This window comes from Acanthaster planci, linkage group LG02 (assembly GCF_054643075.1).
Source record: "Acanthaster planci isolate LZ-2023a linkage group LG02, COTS_SCS, whole genome shotgun sequence".
Classification (NCBI taxonomy): Eukaryota; Metazoa; Echinodermata; class Asteroidea; order Valvatida; family Acanthasteridae; genus Acanthaster; species Acanthaster planci.
In genome coordinates, this window is record NC_141778.1 from 26,985,805 (window position 1) to 27,004,591 (window position 18,787).

The window sequence follows — 18,787 nt, forward strand, 5'->3', positions numbered from 1 at the left end:
GGGGTCAATTTTGTAGATGGTTATTTAGTTCTAGCGAGCACACCCATAGACGTACGTTAATTAACATTGGCACAATAGGAATTTTTGAAAAAAAATTAGGTGAAGTCCAACACCAGCACAGAGGGGACTGCTAACAATTTTTGGACACAGGTTTCCAGAGCATTTTTGAAATTTTCATCTCTGGTTTTTCCTGGACGTTGTGGTCTCCAGTGAAGTGATTCTAAAATACAGAAAGTGACATATGATCAGAAGTAAACCGAGTCCATTGGTTTGCTCGCAAAACGGTATTATGTATTGTGTTTAAAATTAAGGACAATGTAAGAGAGTTACTGTGCATCAGACTGGGGTATGCAGACAGGATCCGGAGTACAAATGAAAATTTCCTAATGTAATCTACTAAGAGAATGTTTCCGTGACATGGCTAATTGACGACTTTATTTTATATTGAGGCATTGATGTAAATTTTCCATAATAGAATTTGAAATATTGTATACAGAAACAAAATATAGTACATGCCATAAATGGTAACCATGCCGATAAAATGAAAGGCGAGGAATCGAACGAGCGTCAATTCTCGTGCTGCACTATCGTCAAATTAAGAGAGACAAGTTTAGTGTTTTATAGTGTATGTAAAGAGAAGACTTGTAGTTCTGTTTGGGACCCCTATAGACACATGATCGAGATGGTGCATCGTAATGTAGTCTGTTCATCACTAATAATTGCAACTGGGATAACACATCAGTCACGGCTCTTCATCACAAATTGCAACTCCCCACATTAGAGGGCCGCAGATACATCCTGAGACTCGTCAACATGAACAAGATTATTTATAACCAACTTGAAATCGATGTCACCTTACCCTCTGAAGTTTCATGTAAAAAAAGTCATATAAACAAGAAATTTGAAGCCTATATATTTCCAGATACCGTTCACCGGCACCGAAACCTACAAACATTCCTTTTTCATCCTAACTGTACGGGATTAGAATTATCTTCCCCAGCACATCACAGATACCAGTGATACTTCAAAATTTGCTGAAGCCCTGGTGAGGAATTTAAACGTCATGCTTATGAAATAGCCGCCCAGCTCTCCTTGGCTGAGTGTTGCTTCGATAGGAGCTGATCAGCGACTGTTTATCATGAAGTGGGAGGGCTATTACCAGGTGTTTGCGGTGTGTTGCCGGAACCCATACAGTATTAGTTGAGTAGGGCGACATCCCTACATTGGTTTTGGCCCTGGATACACATACCCCCTTAGAGATAGTGCATTATGGGAGGGAAATATTTTTGTCCTCGCCCACAAACTACGTTTGAGAAAGTGCCCTCTGTTAGTTGCTGTCAACCAGTTTCCTCATTTGAGGCCTTTTCTTTTTATCAGGCCTGTAAAAATTAAAGTTGACAGTTGTCCCATTTAAAGGAGCATCCTCTGTTGTTATGTTTTTCAAACAAGCCAGGCGAGCAGGTTTTTCCCATGGTCAGATGTTTGTTTGTGGGCCAATTTCATAGAGCTGCGTAAGCACAAAATTGCTTAAGCGCAAAAATACCTTACCTGATAAATCAGGTAACCAGCCAAAACTCAATATGATGTATAATGTTTGGGGACTGTATTTACCTGTGTTTTGGTTAGCATGACAATTGGATAGAGTTTGAACTAGTAACTTTTATTTATGAGGCAAAGTTTTTTCCCGCTTAAGCAAATGTTGTGCTAAAACAGCGCTATGAAACTGGTCACTGGTTTACAGTGAATGGGTGCCCTAGACTGTTTATGTCACTTTGAGTTTCACCTAAACCACTGAGCCAATCAGATAACAGCAAGCCATCCGACCAAATCCAAAAGATCAGCTTTTCAACTGGGACGGTGTACTTCCATCCAAACGGACACATCCCTAGCCGCTCTGGGACTTTTCGGTACGTGCTGTCTAGCTGCGCTGTGTGGAGAGGGTGCTGTCACCCGAGTCTCGCTCCACCTTCAAAGGGCATGGCGTCACAGTTATTTTGGGGTCCAAGCACCCCCTACTAATCATGGGCATGCCACTGGGGAGGGGATCCCTGACAGTGTTCGTTCCCAACACCATGGGCAGCTGGCCCTTCACAAACTTGATCGTCACAAAGCCTTGTGTGTATTTCAAGAAGCCTTGTTTCAAATAATATCAAAAAGACAAAAGTGAAAACAGTGAATTTTTACCGCGAACGACTCCAAAGACTTGCTCAAACCACAGACCAAGCTCCAACTTGCCATATAATGGGCACATTCAACTCTGACTGAAAGTTGAGAGCATAAGTTGGCAGAAATTGTCCCTCTTATCCCCGTTACCCTTATCCTTGTTACATTATTTTCCCCCGTATTGATCCATTTTGTTTCCTGCTTGTATGATTGTATTTACTGGGCTCTATCAAAAACAGAAAACAATTATCATAGTGAAAAACACACTGCCAGAAATTCAAGAGACTATAGTTAATGGCAAAACTAAGTCTTTTCCTCTTTTCACACCTTGAATTTGGTATAATGAAAAGTGTCATTTCATAATATATACTAAGATCATGTTTCCAGCTGGTTTTACTGTTTCTTTATTAATCTTCGAGGATTGTTATTAGAAAGTTTGCTTGCAGTTTGAAGCAGAAATTCACTACAAGAAGGACTCTTATCTGAAGGAGTGGGTGAATATTTCATGCAGATACTGCACAAAAAGTCTGTATGAAGTGACATTAATGCTTATCTACAAAGCAACATTCAGTTCCATGATGATACGTATACATGTAATGTAATTTTATGAGACCTACACGTAATCTTTTATTTGTGTATAAGTCTTGATACACATGATGACTTTGGTGACCTACACTCTTTGGTTCAACATAATTAGTCTAACACAGACATCATCATACATGTTTACAATATACAGAATTTAGGATGCATTGCAGCTGTGGATCCCTGACATGTGTTGAAAGGGAAAAATAATTCAACATGTGGTGATTAACAATGAAGTACATTTAATGCAAGACCAATCTTGAGCATTACCGTCAAGCCGAAATCCACCTCTACAGGCCAAAACACAAACTGCAGGGTTCTCTTCAAGATTTTCCCCAAAACTCAGGGAAAATTATCCATGGACCAAAAGCTGAACCCTACACATTGAACTAACTGGTGAACTTTCCAGCATTTACATTTCTTTTCTTTTAAATTCAATATGAATATTCCACAAAATAAAATCAGACAATAATTTGAATAAAAATAACTGCTGTCCAAAATTTTACAGAAAATTTTATGAGAAAAGGTACAAGTAGAACTGCAAATAATTTGAGGGAGGTTGAATTTCCTAGCTGGCATCTGTCACCTTCATTACACTTAAATCTAAAAACAAAAAATGCAGATGGACAAGTCACAGTTCTAGAATCGACTAATAATTGTTAAAACACTTTAAAATGCAGTATAAGGCACTCTCTTTTGTTTACACCAACATAATGCTGTTTTGTTAATCTGACTGCCACATGTATATATTTCATATGATACTGGCTGATTGCCAGTTGCACTGTTGATAGTTCAATCTTCACCCAGCGTTCCTTACTTCATTCATTCAGGTGACCTTTTTTGAAGTACCTACTACCATATGTGTGCATTTTCAGCAAATGGAAGTAACTGTTTGTATGAACACACAATGATGTCCACAATTGAGCCACGCTTTCCAGCTTTGGCATCATATGGACAACCAGTATACCTTATCTGGTGAACTTTCAAAGACTGCTACACAGCCTCTTGAACTTCAAACTTAACTACGTAAGCTCCATGATTATCCAAGCGCAAAAAAAATGAAAAATAATGCTACAAGTACAACCTGTGTAAATTTTATATAACTCTGCTGCATGAGTAAAAAGGTGATCTCACAAGAACTGATAAAAATATAGCTGTAGAGAACAGATTTTGACAATAAAATAAAACAGTAAAACTCTTCAAAATCAGTTGAGGAAGATTTGATATTCAGCTGTCAGTTCTCAAGTGCTTGAGCTGATTTCAGAAAATAACAAAAATTAATGATTATCTGTATGATTTAAACAGGGAATTGTTTTTTTGTAATCTTGAACTTTATACAAGGTCAGGCGAGGAGACGGCCAAGATACCAGTTGGTCGTAGGCATTCAATCCCACCATGCATCACACACACCTTCGGGAATCCCAGCCTGACGAGCTGTGTTGCAAACTGCAAAGGAAAAAACAGTAATGGGCACATATCCGGCAGTTCTTAGGCTATAATCATTACCCCTGTTCATAAGGCTACAAGACCAAGTTTGACAGCTGATGATATCAATGTACATCCCACCTGTACCTTGAGAGGTACAATTTATACTCTTGGGTAGAGAGGGGCATGTGAATTGCCAACAACACTAACATTCCAGCTGCTGGGTTCTAACTCCGTGACCCCATGCTTAACAGTCACCAACCCTACAGCATAGCTTATGCCAGTCAAATGCTACCTTGCTCGTCATTTGCATCTCAAACAGGCACCAGCTCCTTAACAATTTTTATGACAAGTTGACTTCTGTGCACTCACATTGGATGCATTCTTTCCTCTGTTGCCAACAACTACCACCACTCTGCCTTTGTGGTTGTTCAGCAAGGTGACGGCCTTGCAGAGTACCAAGTCACCCTCCGGTGAAAACGCCTGATTGAAGGGAATATTTACACTGCCTGGAATGTTACCACGCACAAAGCTAAGGGCCAGAGGTCAAAGAAAACACTCAATTATGGTTTAAAACAGAACAACTTAAATAGTTTTTCCGACTCCAGTGGTCTCTTCCACTTCGTTTTGTACCTACACTTGTTACTGACAAATCCCAAGCATTTCAAGTAAACACACTAATGCCATCCCAACAGCGATTCCCCCACCTCATCCGCCCAAAACCAAACAAATGTACATTTAAGAAGGAATACAAGACGACATTACACCCTTGAAGATGTGTCTCACCAAACATTTTCAGAAGGGGGGAAGTGGGCTATTGGGTTACTTAACCACTTCCTGCCGGGGACTCTGTGATTGGAGACGTATGGTTTATATGGGTGGCCGGGTCTCCGAACTCGGACAAAGCAAACAGGGCCCTGTAACAAAAGACCGTACTCCGAACAAAAGACCAGGCTGCTGGGCATCACCGACATTTTTCAGTCTCAAGAGTGGTGATAATCCAGCCTTGTTTCGAAACCGTATACCAGGGCTTGGGGCATGGAGAGCGAGCAGATTACCACCGGGGACAAAAGCGCTCCACCACCGCAGCGATGAGCCACACAGCACCGCTGCACGCTAATCTGGCCCCTATTGAAAAGAGGTCAGCAGTGCACTGAGCCAGGTTCGTGAACAAAAGACAGTTATATAACACCGCACAATCTGGGCTCTGTTTACAAGGCTGCTGGCCTGGCTGAAATACTCGGGCGAAGGTCACCTGTCAACTTAGAGTAGTGCCTAAAGATTACTTGGTGCGGCTATAAACGACCGTTAAATGAAATGATTAATTAATAAGCACTGTATGCTCAGTGATTGTCCGAGAGCTTGCGAAAAAACCTCACAAGCTTATTCGGGTGGGACTCGAACCCACGACCTCCTGCTTACTAGTGCAGATGTCTTAACCACTTGACCAACAAGCTTGCCGGGGTGGCTGGCCGGTCCAGGTCAAGTGAAGCAGTGGGTACCGCGAACTATTTTCAAGATGTATTTTTGCTTTGGGGAGATGCATGTAATTAAGTTTCTCCACCTGAACAGCACAAAATTTTAACACAAAACACTTTAACACAAAACTCACTGCAGAGTTTTGCTGGGTACTTGCCTGATTTTTTTCAAATTCATCCCCTATTTCGAGGAAGCAAATGGCACAAACTTTGCACTGTAACTTTCACAATGCATAACACTGCATCACCCCAAATCTGCAAATTTTTAAACATCCATAAAGATCTGAAGGGGTCAGGAAAGTTTTTTTGCATAAGGATACTCTTCTGAGCTGCGTACATCCACAGTCAGAATAAGCGGCCGACTGGCCCTGTTCTTCTTCGTCGGTGAGCGTGAGCCGGGGGTGGAACCAGGCTTAAGGTCACACAGCTCCAGAAGATCCTCAGCAGAGATGCGTGGACTGACTTCAGTCTTCAATTCTGCCAGACTCAGTGGCTCACGAGACTGAAGGGAAAACAATGGACAAAGGTTAGATTTATCTACAACCAGTTTCTGCATCAGCAACCCTTGGTGGTGAAAAATAGACAAGGGTGACACTCTAAAACATCAATGACACTGTGCATTCCACATCCACACAAAGCTGCTATGTGCTCTAATATAAGCACCTCCTCCCAACAGAGACCAGAGAGGTTGCAGGAGTTTTTTCAACAAGGCTAGTGCATGCCCCTAGTGTGTGTGTGTGCAATTATCAAACATTCTAGCTGACATGGGTTGTCCACGAACAGCATGACTCGTGCTATGTGAACCTGAACCTATACAGGCACTACTGCTGTGTAAAAACACACCATCTCCTTTCCTGCATGGACTGAGAAGTTCGCATTACTACTTTTGCAAACTCAAAGCCAGTCATTGGAAAATAGGGCTGAGTCAATTTGAATCATTCACTATTCAAATATTTGACCTTTAATTTGATCGAATATCTGAATATTCTGCAACCGATTGGCAGATCATTGATGAACAAACCATTTTTCAAACTCAGGAAACCAAACTTTAAATGGTTACCATGGCCACACTATACACTTTTTAGCAAAAAACTTGGTACCATCTAAAAGTAGAGAAAAGATGCTTTCCGATGATACCTCATTCTTGATTTGACAGTAACGCATCACTGAGCACCAATGTGTTGAAATTTAGGTGCATAATAGGGGATGGCTCACTTACTAGGACAATGAAATCAACATTGCCTCTTCAATAATTGATTTGGGTGTGAGTGGAAATGCCTTTGCTGATTATGCAACCATTCTTGGATAAAAACCTGAGGGCTTTGACAGGTCTTCAGACAGTGTGTGAACCTGAGGTCAGTAGTAGTAATCATTTAAAGTTGGATTTCCTTTTTTTTAGATACACCTTGTATAATCACTATACTAGCTTCTCACTTCTAGGACTATCTCCAGCCACGATCTACCAAGATTTAACAGACGAACACCACTTCTTGCCCTGTTGACAATTTATTCTTTTTAAAAGTTTTAATGAATGATTTAGGTTTTGAATTGTTGCAAGATATATTATTCTGTTGCTTTTTATATGAATCTGCTTGAAACAAGCCTCCATAGTGCAATTTTTTTCTCATTTAAAACAAAAGAAAATTCTCCCATCCTTTTCATGAATGTTGCATTTGAATATTCAAATTCGGAAAATAATATTCAAATATTCTATAACCAATTGAAAACTTGGCACAGCCAGACTGGAAACCAGTGAGAAGGCAAGGTATGTTAACCTGCTAGAGACCCTAGCATGGTGGAACAACTCCTGTCTCTCTGAGCCCATATAACCTACAATGATTATCTCTAAGAAGATTCAGTGTCATTCAGGAGCCTCTTAGAAAAGCTATAAAAGGCTAACTGGGGTTAGATGTATCAGATTCATAATGAGTCCAGATTATTTATATGATGTTATATATCACCACCACACCAGATATGTGCAAACAAGTATGTAAAAGTTGTGTGTACTTCCTATGGAGAACATCATTCTCAAAAAACTTCCTTTCTCTTGTTCACACATGGAAGGTGTACTGGTTACATGCAAATTCATAGCCATTCAAAAGCCACTAACCAACTCTGACAAAGGAACATCATTATAATCAGTACTGTAGTAGGAGACAGGCTTGATTTGAGAGGTAACTGGGTTCTCTTGGTCGGGTCTACGTGGTGGTTTAGCATGCTGTCTGTAGGTAGCACTCTTAGGTGTGTTGCAAAAGATGCGGATGGACTCACGCACACATTTCTCAATGTCAATTTCTGTCAAACAAAAGAAAAGAGACATGCCATCAATACACCTGCATATAACGAGGAGAGCGTTTGATTGATGAATTGTATTCTAGTATGGCATTCAGCAAAAGAGCCTTAAATGTTATACTGTTATAACAAGGTGCTTCATGCCAAGGTACCTCATCACAATATAACCCCAAAAAGAGCTGGGGGGGGAGAGATTCCATCACCCCTTAACGTTTTCTCCAATATTATCAAGCTAACAAATGTCCATTTTTCCAAGGCAGGACAGCCGGAAAATGTGATGCATACTTTCCCTTTTACAAGCTGCCCACCTGGTAGTTGGGACTAAAAGGTCTGACAGCACTACCAAAATTCTCTGTCAACTTCACTGGCTCCCCATTCGGATACATATACATGTACTGTTTTAAGATTGTTCTTTTGGTCTTCAAATCCTTGAATGGATCAGGCCCCGAGTACATTAGTGAGCTCCTGACCCGATGTGTTCCTTCTCGCTCCTTACTTTCAAGCTCTCCTGGGCTGCTGCGACATCTTGGAGAAGTAGGAAGGACTCTTTCTACCTATGGAGACATATCATTCTGTATTGCTGCACCAGTGGAACAAGTTGCCTCTCTATGTTAGGAAGTGCCCCTACTGTCAGTTGTTTCAAACTTGTCTGAAAGATCTGTCTTTTGTAACTTATAACATTCGTTTTGCTTTTATTTTAATTTTTATAGTTTTTATGTTATAATGATCATTACTTCACTGGGAGGTATAACTTGGGGCTCTGCCAGTCTTGGAGGGTAGGACGTGGGTGACTGACCAGACACTCAGCACCTCCATCCCCTCATCACCTGGAGATCAGCAGACCAGTGAAGATACCAGCAGGGCCCAAGCCCGCAACACGTTGACTGCCGTGCATAATTTCAAAGGGGTGTTCTCATTTTGCCAAGCACTGTGTGAGAGCGCACATATTTAATAGGTAACTTTTAAGGTGTCTATTTGAACATGAGCATGTTACAGACGTATGTCCTCAACATACACTACCAGCAGCATATTGGTTGTGTTCTTGGGTGATGCCGTGCAGTGTACTCAATCTACATTACAATAGCCTTTCATTTCCTATGAGTATATTGGTAGTGGCAGATTCAAGTACACCTTACGAGTATACTCGTAGTCAGCAGTCAAAGTGTTAAAACGTCTGGGAAACAGCTGGCCTTGTAGGACCTTTTAGACAAGGTGCTTTGTGTCTGGGGGATCCCCCATGCCCAGCCTCCTTACAGGATCCCTCGGATACACGGTCCCAGTGAAATAGCTCTTTTGCAGTATTCTAATACATGTAACTACTTTAATGTATTACTCATTTTTAATTTTCATGTATCTTTGTCTTCTGATAAATCAGCATATATCACCCTGAGGTTAATTAGCAGTAGGGGTTGCCAAATCCATTTTAATGTTATCATTATTATTCGTGTGTGATCAATGCACACAGGTCAGCATTGCATGAGACCATCAACTTCAAATGACTGAAACAAAACCAAATGTTGATCAGAATTAAAGCTTCACAGATACATGCCAACTTTCAGAAAGATCTGATACTGGACAGTCGCCTTCAGTCGGCTGTGAGTTGGTCAGAAAAAGCCTGGCTCTTTTAGGATTAATGGCAGATCTTGCAGAATGCTGTGTTAAAAGAATAAAAGCTAAGAGCTCTGTGCACTGCAACACTGAACATGTACGGTATTTGCTGGTAATGAGTTGCCAACGTAAGCATATTACACGTAGGTTTCATTTTTTTCTGCTGACTGCGACCTAAGAACCGCTACAACTATTAATACATTCACAAATTCCTCATCCAGAAGTAGTTGACTTAAATACATGTAGTCTATGTTAATCAAGTATTTCCCAAGATTCCCAAATTTTCCTGATCATCTTCCTAAATCCTATTAACTACTTCATGCAGGGGCATTTTTCAATGTTGATGATGCTGGGCCGGCATGACTATCATTTTTTCCGTTTTTCAAAATCCTTCAAAAATTCATCATTTCATTTAACGGTCGTTTATAGCCACACAAAATAATCTTCAGGCACTACTCTAAGTTGATAGGTGATCTTCATTGACGCCCGAGTTATTTCAGCCAGGCCTGCAGCCTTGTAAACAGAGCCCAGATTGTGCGGTGTTATATAACTGTCTTTTGTTCACGAACCTGGCTCAGTGCACTGCTGACCTCTTTTCAATAGGGGCCAGATTAGCGGGCAGCGGTGCTGTGTGGCTCATTGCTGCGGTGGTGGAGCGCGTTTGTCCCCGGTGGTAATCTGCTCGCTCTCAATGCCCCAAACCCTGGTATAGGGTTTGAAAACAAGGCTGGATTATCACCACTTTTGAGAGTGAAAAATGCCGGTAATGCCCAGCAGCCTGGTCTTTTGTTCGGAGTACGGTCTTTTGTTACAGGGCCCTGTTTCTTTTGTCCGAGTTTGGAGACCCCGGCCACCCATATAAACCATACGTCTCCGATCCCGGAGTCCCCGGCAGGAAATGGTTATATCCCCAAATGTTTAAAGTTACAGTTTCACTGATCTTTGAAATACCTGTAACTTTCAGTATGAAACACTGGCCCAAATGTACCTTTTGAAAACCTGCAAATATTAAATTCCTTTAAATATCATGGATTTTGAATGATCTGGAAAGGTGGAATAAAAGGTTTATTACAAATTCTGGACTACCTACCGGGCATGTCAGAGAACAACAAAATGCACTCATTAAAGCCAAAGCTTAACAGGCTAGCTCTCAGCTGCTGTAGGATGGAAACACCAATGCACAGTGGAAAGGATGAGTTGCCTAGCAACAGGGTATCCCACAGATGAAAGATCTTGTGCAGAGGGAAGACATCTGAAAAATTGATGGAATCAGAGCAAGCAATCACAGATGTCTTGTGGATATTTTACAACTTGCAATAATTTAGATGTACACTTGAAGACAAAAAGCTGTTCTGCACTTGAAATGATGTCTAAACAATATGTTTTGCAGACACGATGGTGTAATTAAGCAATTGTCACACCACATAGAGTAAGAAATACTGTTTCTTTTGTATTTCATCTTCCCTGTTTTCTACCAACAGGAGGATCTGATAGCCTTATAAAGTGCAAAATCTTAACTCTACATTTTTAAAATAAGATAAAACAGAAGTCAGGTCACAAGATTTCTCAACAGTGTAGAGGATTTACAAATAGGCAAAAATACAAGTACAATAATAATATATTTGAAAATAGCTGAATATTTCTATACATGTATGTTGCAGCTGGGTTGCTACTGTACAAACATGCCAAAAATAGACTTGATTTTGACACATGCTTAGTATGAAAGTCAAGTGGCCTGATCAACACCAGAAACACTGTGAAAATCCATTCTATAAAATATACATTTCTTGGTTAAAGATATTCCAACATACTCCGACCATATTTAACTGTGTACATCCAGCGTTCATCTGACTGTTTCCACCAAATCCTCTTTCTAATTAGTAATTACATTATTCAGTGCTAATCCAGTCCCCAAATATTGAACATAACAAAGCATACTCCAGAGTTCAGAAATATGCATGTACATACAAATGTAGGCCCTGTAATAAAGCTAACGCATACAAATGTACACATATAAATCTATTAATAATATAATATAATAAATTGGTTGATGATGTCATAATGACGTCATTCAGTACATTTTTGGTGTCCCAGGCTTTGCTTTGTTCAACTTTAATGGAAAGCAAGATTGCCAAGTGGCAAAAACGGCTTTCAAAAACATGTGCAAAACATATGGGGAAAATATATATTCAAAATTCTATAAAAAATTGGGAGGTAACGTCACGATGACGTTTTTATTCGGCATACATCTTCAGGTGGTAGTCCAGCAATGTGCCAGGTTTAAAGGGAATCAACAAAAGGTAAAATGTCATTATCACATGTGAGGTCAATTTTCATCAACACCATTTCCTTTGGCACAATTATATACACTATGTTGAATTTTCATCAAGTGAGGGCCCGTCACACTCTCTCGATAATACACAACATACAAATGTAATTGACAAGAGACGGCAGAAACCTTAATAGATTTTCAGTTCAGTTTGTGAGACAAAAATTCAACATGTCTTCAATATCTTTGGAATAAGATGACCCTGATTGAGATCTCAGATACAAACACAATGATCCCTTGCCTACTGAAAAGAAAAAGGAGCAATGAATGATTTAAAGAATAGTTTTTTCAAATATGCGAATGCTTAATACAATTGACTCCGAATACCTTAAGCTTGTATAACTAATAAACTATCAGCATTATGCCTCATCCCTGTCGAACGTGCAGAAATTATCAGTCAGGTAATACATGAATGTTGAATTTCATCAAGTGAGGGCGCAGTTCACTTTTCTCATAAGGTGTTTGATTGCACAAATGAGGATCCGCTGCAGTACGACGTACGCATTTAAACAACCATGACCATCTAGGTTGTATGTAAAATCATCTTAAACTCAGGGGATTTGGGACTGTTAGGGCTATCGGTATACACAAACTAAGTAACATTGATTTCAAAGACGGGCAGATTTCACACTATTCTTCCAAAAGTGCATTTCCTTATTTCCTATTGAAAGTACATGTAATTGGACAAATGATTAATTTTAAAAACTGTATCTGCAAGTGCACAGTAGAATGCTCAAGTCTCCTCACTATTTATAAAATATTAAGGGAAAAGCTGCATTTGTGCTTTGCAGCGTTTTACTATTGTGTATTATATAATACCGGCAAAGTCACTTTTTTGCCCTGATGATTTCCAGACATACTTAAGAAGATATGGGAACACATTCAAAATATCAGGATCTACTGATGTTGAAAAATGTTTATAATGCTTCTGAAACCTGTCGTCACAGTTTCTACAGTGATCTTGAAAAAATATGCAGGGGACATGTACATATCATTTAACCGAGGAGCTAAAAGCCGTAAAACTGACTGCAGTTCTTGTGCACAAAGATATTTTAACTAAATGGATTTTCACAGTGAAATGGTTTGAGTATTTGTGGTCAACTAATGGCTACAGGCTTCACAGAATGACAGATTAAAGTCGTTCAGCAACACCCATCATCATCGGTACTTACGTGAGAACATCGTCAGGAACCATGGAATGGCATATAGCTCTGGTATAAACCCAATACTGTTCATGTGGTTACTCAACTCAGGGTCATGGAAGGCTATCAAATGGGAGAACACTGCAAGGTACTCTGAGAAAAAGAAAAACAGTGTAAAAACCATTGTCAAACACACACATGGGGTGTCTTCATCATCAGTAAACTAGCTTGACTGGAACAACACTTTCCCAATATGGCCAGAGATTATTATAACACCTCATCTACAGATTCTGTATCTTGACTGGTCAAGAGTTAATCAGTTAGTCACATGGCATTCACTATTTTAGCTATCTTCTTGTGCACTGCCAAAAGAACTACATTCATGTACCTGTAGCAACCAAAGGACTGTGTGCATGACCACTGGCATTATGTACTCATGCCTAATGGGGAGTCAGATAGGTAAGGTAGTTCTTTCCTTGCCTTTCACTTTTGTGGCCCAGGTTCCATTTCCGGCTCAGTCCATGGTTTCTCAGTCCTTATTCAATCCTTAAACCTTATTCCGTGGGATATTGTGGCAGCAAAAATCAAGCACTGAACCTGAATTCAGCAGAGCTAACTGAAATTTACGAGTGTGGTAATCATTTCGTTCATGGTGTCTGACTTATCGTGTTCAATACTAGGATCCTGGGTTGCCATTCCAGATACACATTTAGTTTGCTGTAATATCTCAAGCAACATTTTGGAGTGGTACCAATGTACATATTCTAGCCTCCCTTGTTGATCCATGGACCATTTCATTTTCCCTCAGCATCACCTCAGAGGAACAGAATTTTCCATGGATCACTTCAGGAGGCTAGTTTTACAACACCACTCAAAGTAGTCAATATCACCCTTGTATATTATTATCATGCAGTGGGTGTTTGTTTATCATGACTAGATCCCTTATTGCAGTGATGCTGGCAATAGTAAACTAACTCATGGGTTACTTGTTAGTTCTTCTTTACTGGACTATATTATCATCTTGAATGAATCATTAGAAAAGAATAACACTGCCGACATTCTGGAGGTGAAGAATTTGTATGAAAGATGGCATTTAATGATACCACCATACACACAATATTAGTGAAGGACAATTGCATGTGCACATTTGTTCAGGCAGGCAACTTGTGCGGAGTGCTCAGGTTATGTCCACTGCATATTTTTACTGTATGTACACAAACCACATAACATCTCCATAAGAATGGTACACAAGTGAGTGTTGGCACATGGCAGTATGCAGGTCAAGTGTTCTCCAACTTTTGTTTTTTTCCTTTTTACACTGGAGGTAGACTTTATGCAATAGAGTTTATACAAAAGGAATCCGGATATTTATTCTACCTTCCCAACCAATTCACCAATGAGTTCCGGTAATTCACGAAACGTGACCCAGCACATCCAAATCAGGAATAAGTCACAAATGGTACATATCACAAGTGTGTTGATGGTAACCTTTCATTCATACACTTCTAAAATATACAGAAACTGCCACATTGATTTTTTTCAACTTTTACCCACATCCCCACTTTACTCGGCCATTACGTAAAATGGCCTCAGCAACTTATTCCTGATTACGATGTACCGGGTCACATATTCTGGGCAGCGTTGACATTTGTGTTTACTGGATTGTCATGCAATCTGTGATACACATGTACTATCATAATGAATCTTTTTAAGGGTAGTTTTGAAACTAACCTTGTATGACGGCTGAGTTGTCTTTCATGAAGAATTTATACAGGTACTTTGGGATGAAAGCGGACAGGCAAGCATAGGCCAGAGCTGTAATTCAAATATAAAATAGACAAAATGTATCTATTCTGGAGTTTAAAGCCCAACTAGTCAAAGACTGATCTAATCCTTCACCATCCCCAAAATCTAAATGTGAAACAAATTACTCTTTTTCAAAAGAACATGTTAAGAAGTACGTATAAAACAACGAACCAAACACTTACCTTCATTGTTAAAATTAAGGAATAAGAATGGGGCAGAGAGCGAGTCCAGACCTGTGACACAAAAAAGAGAGAAAAAAGGACGGATGAATCTGTTGTTTTCCTTTCATTTTGGTACGGTTGTGTTAAAACTGGGACAGCAGTTGGCAATGTGTAACAATTTGTAAAAAAACCTCTGGGGGAGATACTGATTACTGAATGTATAGATCTGTAAAAACCTTCACAACTGATTTTCATTGATAAGGAAAACTCAATGTTTTTTGTGAATTTGGGGCACACAGCAAATATGGTTCTTAAGTGTCTGTGTTAGGCTAGCCCTGCATGTATTATGCACAGCATGCATAACTAATTTTCATCTGAATGTGCGCTAACTTGTAGTGGTTTTGTATGGGTTCCAGCACACGGCAGCAATGTCACTCACCTTTCTGTGAGGGAAAACATTGGTTCCCACTAGTAACAATATAGAGTGTACATGACAACAATTTTGATCTAAATGTGCACAACCCATTGTTTTTGTGTGGTTTCCAACGCACACGACAGCAATGACGTTCAAGTGCTTGTTATATCCTTGCTACTTTTCAGAGAGTACATGTATATGTGATAGAATCCATACAATGAAAGATCTGCTTCAGCTAGTGACATTCTTGCCAAGCCAACAATATCCTCTAGAAGTGCCAAGTACCAAGACAAGCCAGTCTCAGGATTAAAAACCTCACCCACCTTGCCAGTAAGTCAGGTGAGGGTGTGACACCACCCAGGCCTTGAGAATCCTCTTGAATTTGCGGTGCGCCTCAGGGGATGAGAGGAGTTCACTGTATTGGTGACAGCGTGGAATGTCCACCTCTATTTGTCGGTCTGTGGTTGTGGGTGTTTCCTTGTCGATGCTGTCATACACAGCTTGGAAATCTCCCTGGATGGTTTAAACAATGATTTCCATTTATATCCAATAATATAAGGTAGGCTTCATCAAAAATGAGTTGGACTGCAAGTTTTCAGCAATATGCAATATTGAAAACAAAGGACATATACTTTGCAATTTTCCACTGATTAAAGTGATGCATGTGTATATTTTTTATCACACTTTATGTAAGCACTAACTTCTCATTCCCTTTGAAGTAATCCTTACAGGGTTCATACAACAAATTTTTCTTGGACAATATTTTTGTACATCTTCAAAATCTTCTTCAATGTATGAGAACTTTTGACATCCATGAGGGGTTAACTGTATTCAGAAGTGCACCTTTTTAAACATTTAATAATAATGTCGATCCTTATCTCTGAACTACTGTGGGTACTATTGCCATTCAGGGAATACACTGTTCTGTTGAAGTGCTTCTTCTGTTCAGATTGTGACCCACGATTTGCTCATTCAAATATTTCTGAGAAAGGGTTGATTGTTGGCTTATTGCTACATACTTACCTGTACACTTCCACAAATCACCAAAATCAAAATCATCAAGAAAAAGAAATTTACGCCAGCAAAATGTTAAAAATTCCAGAGGATTTCTCCTTGGGATGACTTAATAATCTAGCTCATGAATTTGGAAATTTGCATTAACATAAATACCAAAGTGGTGCCAAAATACCTTTAGAAAAAGAAGAAAAGTTAAATGAAACACAAATTAAGATTGAGAATATTCACTGCCATCTGTATAAACACACATGGAAATTCGGTGTGGTCCTGCAGGCATTGAAAATTAATCTATGTATAACAATTAATAAATAAATAGTAATAGATAATAATGAATGCCAATGCTGAGCACAACACATACTGTTGGAAAGGGAGGATTTCTTGCAATAAAGAAGACATGAGATGTACAGTAACTTACCTCTATGGCTAGCAATGCTGCCCACACCTCAGCCCTGTATAATGGTGGTGTGTCAATCCGTGACTCGCGGAAAATACGACCGATAGTGTATGGGTAGCCACGTAGCAGCCGGTCATACAAGACGACACGATGAAACTACATGGGAGAGTCAGACATTGACATGATACAAGCAAAGCCACTATGCTGTATAATTCATTAGGTTTGCAGTAGGAAGAACTGAATTCGGTGTGGTGTCTTTTTTCAAGCGTTATCCTATTTCAATTGGGATTATTTCACAACAAAACACAAGACGTGTTTACATGTCCAAGGGCTCAAAATTAGTGGCCGCAGGTACATGTAGCTAAAAAGCGCCCGTTTCTCTCATAAATGTGCCCCAAAAGTATAAAGAAGGGCGCAAGCACTAACGCCCGTTTATATCTATTCTTGCCATGAAAAATACATGAACCTTTTCTTACTTCAAATCACCCTTGTCATGGAATCACAACGTACATGTACATTTAAGTAAAATTTTATTTACGATGTCACCGTACCGAGTGCCAGCGTGGCAGGCTCGCACACGCGGCCAGGACCAACAGTCCCCTGGAACTCTGTAATGCACATGACTGAATCTCCTGTACATGTACAATGTACATGTACGTACATACAGTGATACACATATGCTGTGTGACCGGCCAGCTCAAAGCGCAAGCCTTGTGTATAAACAGCATCTGGGGTCCATCTGGTCATTGTGTTGTGATTGGCTGCTAATGAAACATCAATATTTATACCTGTGTCGGTGGGACTCATTACAGCCATTCCTGCGTGAGCGGAAGTTGTGACAGACAATCTCCACTAGCGGTAGCACACATTTCATTGTGAATTTACGGCTTGACATTAAGGTCAGTACATTTTAGCTTTCACCAATAGAGGATTCAACTGGCACGGGTCTCTTCACCAGTATATGCATCATTTTGTACAAGCTTCAAACAAATTTTGGACTTTAATCAAAATGTCAGTGCAACACCTGCGTATAATTGATACCTGATTATAAATGTTATGTCTGCCTAAGAGGTCCTTCCTTTCATTTTTAATGTGTAGGCTTTACATTGTTGCCAACAGTCTGACACAAATGTTTATTATTTGTCACAACTTAACAAGCACTATATATTTGATGTTGTCCTGGAGCCAATGAGGAAAAAAAGTCACAAGCTTATATAGATTGGGCTTGAAGTGCAGGTTTCTTATCTTCCAAAACCAAAGACACAAGCAACGTGTAAATACCCCCTGGGTCATTCTATAAATTAGGGTTCCATTTTTTTGTGTTTCTGTCATATCTGACAAAAGAACTTTGCAAGTTTGGAACAGTTTTTAATTTTTAACGCAATATCCATGCCAATCAGATAAGTGCAGTTTACGGTCAATTTCAATGATATTTCCATGTCAACTTCCACAGGGCGGGTATGACACAGACACCAAAAAGTCACACTTTTGGACCCAAAATTTATAAAACGACCCCACACTTGTTCTTAAGTGCACTGTGTGGGCTTCATAATCAAGAAAGGCAGCTTTTTCCAAGCAGCTGTTTTTTTTTTACCGAGCGACCATCTCTCACAGGCAACACGCTTACTGCCTCCCTTTGTCAAAGCTGAGGGATACATGTACTTGTGCATACGAGGATATGACGCTTGCCTTTAACAAGAAGAAATTATGTATTTATTTGCAGGTAGCAGAACCAGGCACAGGGCACTACAGTGAGCTGTCCACCTACTTGGTATTCTATGTCTTTCTCTCTAATGATGAGTGGGAGAGTAGCTGTCTCTGACAATCCGTTGGTGCTTGGAGATGTCGGTAGGTTCACTGGGTTCTTCCTGAGATGGCAAAAAAGGTGGTTTTCTTGAGCCTTAATTATTCAGTAAATTGGAAGTAAATGAATCCAGCCGTCAAACAGCGGCATCAGGCATAGCAAATACTCAAA

The 18,787-nt window shown here is 39.8% G+C and overlaps 1 protein-coding gene across 2 annotated transcripts in view; it reads right to left on the minus strand.

Annotated features, from left to right (window-relative positions):
* Nucleotides 1-2,538: 2,538 nt before the first annotated feature.
* tbck (TBC1 domain containing kinase) overlaps nucleotides 2,539-18,787 on the minus strand; it is a 195,990-nt gene continuing 179,741 nt past the window's right edge. For both annotated transcript variants that reach the window (XM_087131076.1, XM_022228782.2), the window contains 11 exons: nucleotides 18,581-18,680; nucleotides 16,834-16,968; nucleotides 15,725-15,914; nucleotides 15,008-15,058; nucleotides 14,751-14,834; nucleotides 13,050-13,172; nucleotides 10,639-10,800; nucleotides 7,759-7,943; nucleotides 5,969-6,150; nucleotides 4,543-4,702; nucleotides 2,539-4,191 (listed from right to left, as the gene is read on the minus strand). In XM_087131076.1, the coding sequence (XP_086987202.1) occupies nucleotides 4,078-4,191; nucleotides 4,543-4,702; nucleotides 5,969-6,150; nucleotides 7,759-7,943; nucleotides 10,639-10,800; nucleotides 13,050-13,172; nucleotides 14,751-14,834; nucleotides 15,008-15,058; nucleotides 15,725-15,914; nucleotides 16,834-16,968; nucleotides 18,581-18,680 (1,486 nt within the window). In that variant the 3' untranslated portion in view covers nucleotides 2,539-4,077. The remainder of the gene's footprint in view (nucleotides 4,192-4,542; nucleotides 4,703-5,968; nucleotides 6,151-7,758; nucleotides 7,944-10,638; nucleotides 10,801-13,049; nucleotides 13,173-14,750; nucleotides 14,835-15,007; nucleotides 15,059-15,724; nucleotides 15,915-16,833; nucleotides 16,969-18,580; nucleotides 18,681-18,787) is intronic.